Raw genomic sequence first — 5566 nt, 5'->3', positions numbered from 1 at the left:
CGGGAGGCGCGGGGTCCTGCCCGCCGCGGTGCTCGGGGGAGCGGGGCCGGCGGAATGTAGCTGCCCCCGTCTGAGAGAAGGGGAAAAAGAAATCCTCAATGAGATATATATTTAAATGCAAAGCGGCCCGTTCAAACAGGGACCCATTATGCGTTTGGTGTGAAACGCTATCAACATTTAAAACTTCATTGTCTCCTTTGTACCAAATCCCTGTAAATCTTCCACTAGCCTTTACTCATTTTCATCTGAAAAGCCTGTTTGGGCTGAATAGACAGCAATCAGCAGCCTCTGGACTTCTCTCTCTCTCTCTGGAATGTCAATTAAAATGCAGATTTTTTTTTTTTTTTTTCCTCCCCCCCTCCCCTCCCCCCCTCCCCGATCTCTTAGTGGCAAAAGACTTGAGAAAAACAGGATAGTCCTGGAAAGCAAATGAAAGAAGTTCAAACAATGAAAAAGTACTGAAGCTGCCAGCCGGTTCCCATTAGTCCTCCAGAATTAATGTTTAATAGCTGTGATGCTCAGATTTGCTTGGAGATTGAACTATGATGAAAAGTCTTGTTAGAGATGTATGTGTGTGTATATATATATTTATAGACGCATATGTATTTGTGTGTGTGTATACATATATAAAGCTGTTAGCTTTAAAGCTTCATGTACCTGGATTTTTCCGATGAAGCTACTGGGCTTTTAGGGCGCTTGAGGTTTCTTTGTGGGGGGAAGATCCACATTTCATTCAGATTTTGCTATTCCCTGCCTAATAGAGAAAGATGCTGAAGAGTTATACAATGAGCAATGTATTGATTTGGTTAACATACTCTACAAATTGTACTCTCCCTGGGGAGTGATAAACATCTTATAAACAACAATGGAAGTAGATTAAAAAGAACACTGAGCATTGAATTTAATTAATGCCACTGCTGAACAAGTACTACTTGTTTGTGTGTGTGAGTGTGTTTAAACTGAAGTACAGCTTGGAGGAATTTGGTTGGGCTCCCAAACCAGTCTGCTTTCCCATGCCTGTCAGTTTGGCAAAGAAATTTGGGCAGGTATGTGACGAGGTGAAAATTGACTTGATGAGCGAGTGGCAAGGAGAGCCATCAATCATTGGAGGCTGACAACTCCTCCCCAAAGTGTAGGCTGAGAAGAGAGACAGAGTTCCCTTTCAAGGGGAAAAATAAACACTACGTGTGGCTTTCACTGAGTCTGAGACTCCAGGAGGGATTATGGTATTGTAGTCAGGAAGCCAGAATTGTGGAGGCCAAAAAGCATGCTGGGGCTGTGTTCCAAACATTGAGATAGAGGTACATAATTATCCAGCGCAGGAGGTCTTTCCAGAGATTCGTCCCCCAGCAACTGTGGCGATTAAACTATGAAAAGAATTTGGTTTCGTTTCATCTTCGTTGGACTCCGCTTCTTTTGGGAAAGGGCAATCCTTGAACCCTGGTTGCTGTTGTGGTGGTAAAAAGTGGTTTGGCTCCATGGATGGGTCCAGAGCTCTGATTTTTGCTTTGCTACACCTTTGCAAGCCACGGCTTTGAATTTTCTGCTGCCCTGTGGGTGAAGAGTCCCTTCGTTCTGCTGGCAGATGGTCAGGTGCAGAAGGTGGCAAAAATCTTCAGGTGAGAAGATGTGTGGTCAAGTAGCCTTGTGCTGCACTTCAGGACTTAAGACGAGGGTAGGAACCACAAATGTGTTTTCAATAGCATTTAACGTAGCCTAAAAATCTTAAACAGCTGAAATGTAAGTGGCATTAATGCTGTTAAAAAAGAGTCTGGAATATATGCTAGCATTCTGGTATGTTTTCTTTTTGCAAAATTATGGTTAAATTTTGCATTTATATACATAGCCTTTAATCGGGGCTTTACAGGATGATTTATGGAAATTAAATTAGCATTACATCCAGTCTGTTAATTAGCGTTTCTACCCGCTTTACAGCTGGATAAACTGAGCTACAGAGCTGTGGCTGTCAGACCGCGAGTCGGGCTGTTGACCTGGGTGGTAGAGTCCAGGAGGGCTTGCTCCAGTCCTTCGCCAAACACAAGCCGGTCCCGGAGACAGAGCTCTCTTCAGTTCTACACCTGCTCTGCGCTTATTTAGAGAAGTACTCGGCAAGCAAATGTTTTTGCAGTGGTCTGCTGGTGTTTTCACTGGAGATTTAATAGTAGTTGCTAGCTTGTGGTCTGGGATGCTCATGCTATGCTTAAATCTCTAAAGGAGGGGCAGAGCTTTGAGCTGATATCAGCTGAGGTGAAAAAAGCTTGCCCTGAAGTATCAGGGATTCACCTGAAATAATACGTATTAATTACTTTCCCCAAGTGCCGCCTTTGTCATCTGAAATCTGTTTCTACTGAGTCCAGAAGTTATTGTATATAGTACCCAAGATAAAAGATGCTTCAACAGCGTTTCTGTCCTTAGCACTGTGAACTTGGTTTGTATGTGCAGGTAGCAAAAGGCTAATAATAAAATCTGAGTAAACTTTTAAATGGTTGGCTTTATAAAGGGAGAATATTTGTCCATGTTTCTGTGTACTGTATGCTCAGGTACCACATCCAAATGACAGGGAGTTTTGAGAAGTTTGCCTTTATGCCTACTCTTTTGCCTTTTTTTGTTGTGGGTTTTTTTTTTGTTTGTTTGCTTTTAAAGGGTGAAGGCAGGAGGGAGGGGAAAAGTTTTTAATGTTATTTTTCCCTTCAAGACGAGTGCTCTCTAAGCTTCAGTTGGGTTTCATCACATCTAAGATGAATCATTGGCCAGATTAGAACAATTGCTGCAGTTACTTGTTTTATGCGTTTGCTGAGGTTTACCATCTTTTGTTTTTGAAGCGGAAAATCAGGTCTAATTTTCTGGTTGAGCTGTTAAATCACCCTGTGAGGATGTTCTTCTGACCCTCACCTGGCATCTTAGTGTGGTGGCAACAAGGTCCCTCAAAGGGAGTGCCACTTACTTTGGTACCGCTTCTCTCTTCCATCCGCCCATGCCTGGATTACCAGTTAACTCCATCCATTTAAATTAGTTTTACTGTGAATAAAATAGACTTTTTTTTTTTCCTGTCTAAAAATATATATCAATAAGCATTGTTGAAAGAGAGAGGGGAGAAACGTGTGTGTGCACACAGTTTCCATCCACAGATGAATGGAAAATGATGCTGGGGAGGTCTCCTGTGAAATTGCGGTTCCTACCACGCTTTATACAGATTTTAATTGCCTGTAACGCAATGTAGCTAACCAGTATCCCTGCAAAGACTGGAGCCTTTCACCTGTACAGGACTCTCAGGCTTTCAGAGGACACTGAACTGAGTCAGAAGTTGTTGCATCCATAGGGGAGCTGGAAGTCCTGAGGTGAAGTAAAGTTTTGCAGATTATCCAAATCTAAAGAGTATTTTTCAACTGTTTTTCTTGTGGAAAATTACTGAATTCTTGCAAATTCAGCTGGCTGCAGAACTGCCTAGGTGTGAAGGAATGAAAAACAAGGCGAACTTACATAAACGTTCAAACAATAACAAGAATATAATTTGTATAATTGTGGTAATTTTGTAGCATTGCAGGTTATGTGCCTGCACATGTGTGTGCCTCTCGTTTTTTAAAAACTGTATATTTTTCTGTCAGTAAAATAGCTCTCTAAATATGTGCTGAGAAGTGATTTTGTGAAAACAAGGCGGACTTGGTTACGCCTCAGGTGATGATGGAAACTGCTAACAGAAAATGAAAAGTCACTCACTTTTCACATATTCTTGAAGCTGGAAAACTATTTTTCCCATCCTCCTCCTCCCCTCCCTCTCACCTCGGCTCTGTTCGGGGCTTTCTGAAGTTTTTTGGTTTGTGTGTTAAGATGTTTTCGCTGACAGTGTTAAATCTCTCTCCTCCCCACAGCAGCAGCCGCCGTTCCAAGGGAGGAGGTATTACCCTGGCCGAAGGCACTGCTTTCTCTCCATGCTTCTCTAGAGGTGTTCAGATGGGATTAAAGTCCACATGGAGATATGGAAATGGACCAGGAATTTACTCTAAAAAGATGGTCGGCTGGGATTCAGGTTGCCTTATCTGCCTGGTGGTGGTCACCATGGCTGGACTTTCCCTGGCTCGACCTTCGTTTAATTTAGTTGTTGAAGACACCACGCTGGAACCTGAAGGTAAATCGCTCTAGAATCCTTAATTCCGCAAAATAAGTTAATTTTAAACACCTGAACGTCTGAAATAGAAGTCAACATCTTTATGTGCTTTGGTAAATCTAAGGCAAGTAACAGATTAGTCCTCAAGAGTTACGTTTTTTGACTTTTCCTGCTCACACATGGGCTGTGTTCATGCAAGCATGCGTTTATTTAATCTTATACAAGCAAGCGGTGTCAGTGATTTCACTTGGGACTGTCATCACGTTGTATAATCAAAGTGTACGGCTGAAGTTTTCAGGAATGGGTCTTTAAGGAAACCAGACTGTTGCACTTACATACATGTTATGTGTTGCTATCTCAAGGAACGAATTGGCTGTATAGCTGCGTGTCTTTGTCTCAACCTGAGAAGTTCAGAGAAAAATAAATCCCAGTAGTTTTCAGTCATGTGGCCTGAATGTTTAATTTTGCGAGGCACTCTGCAAAAATGGTGTTGCAGCTTTACTGGTGTTTGTATTTAGAATAAATTTCCCTATTGCTGTTAATATGCAAGAAGCATCGGTACAGTGTCTGGATTGCAAGTTCTGGAAGCGTAAATGCTGAGATCTGAATAGCAAGGACTGCAGCTTATTACTGTGAAAGCAAAGGCTAATTGAGACCTTTACATTGGAAGAGGTGTTTTGATAAAATCTCCTATTTTGAGCCTGCACCTGTTGGTATGTTCTTCTAGGTATATCCGTTCCTCAAGCTTTGCAAAATGGTTTTCTTCTCTAAAGAGCTGAGGAGGGGCTGCTTTTTTATTGTCGTGAGCTGATTGTATTTAAGAATGATTTTACTGTATTGTGTAGGGTCTTTCCTGCTCTCTGAGCACCTCAGGGGGAAAGCCAGGCTTCCTTCATAAGGTTTTATCTGTCCTTTGGAGGAGTGATTACGTTTCTAATAACTCAGCTGTCAGACCAATATAATAGTCCGTAGAGCATTTCTGATCCGGCAAGCTTGCTGGAGAGAATTTGGCCTTTACGCGTTCTACTACTCAAGTCCACGGATACAGCTTTGTTTTTATTTAATACGTTTTCATGCAAAACTTATTTGTTTCTATCCACTGCCTCTAAAAATAGACGTCACCAGCTAACACAATTTTAGAATCTGTTCCAAGTACATTTTTATTGATGGCAGGGGATGAACTATTTAGAGACGATGAGCCCTCCTCCGTAGCAAGCATTCCAGAAAAAAATTAACAAAGTTATAGCAATATTGTCATCTGTCAGCCATAGAGATTGTTGATAGCAAGGATTTTTGTTTTCTTTTCTTTTGAAGGTAACTCGAGAATTAAAAAAAAGCCCAACTCTCATCACCACTTACTGTATGATTTGTTAATTGCACATCTGGTGCCTTTTTGGCTTTTCAGAGGAATGACAAAGTGATGAATAATTCTGGTTTCAGATTAGTTGTTTGCAGTGAGGT

General features: G+C 41.7%; 1 protein-coding gene across 1 annotated transcript in view; it reads left to right on the top strand.

Moving 5' to 3' along the window:
* Window positions 1-3869: 3869 nt before the first annotated feature.
* The window catches only part of LOC104079664 (fibroblast growth factor receptor 2-like), a gene marked incomplete at both ends in the record, with an annotated part of 23976 nt that continues 22279 nt past the window's right edge, over window positions 3870-5566 (top strand). The window contains one exon of the mRNA XM_009581766.1: window positions 3870-4126. Within this exon, the coding sequence (XP_009580061.1) occupies window positions 3870-4126 (257 nt within the window). The remainder of the gene's footprint in view (window positions 4127-5566) is intronic.

This window comes from Fulmarus glacialis, unplaced genomic scaffold (genome assembly GCF_000690835.1).
Source record: "Fulmarus glacialis isolate BGI_N327 unplaced genomic scaffold, ASM69083v1 scaffold41957, whole genome shotgun sequence".
NCBI classification, from domain to species: Eukaryota; Metazoa; Chordata; class Aves; order Procellariiformes; family Procellariidae; genus Fulmarus; species Fulmarus glacialis.
Note: the sequence above shows the minus strand (reverse complement) of the source record. Positions and strands in the feature narration are given on the sequence as shown.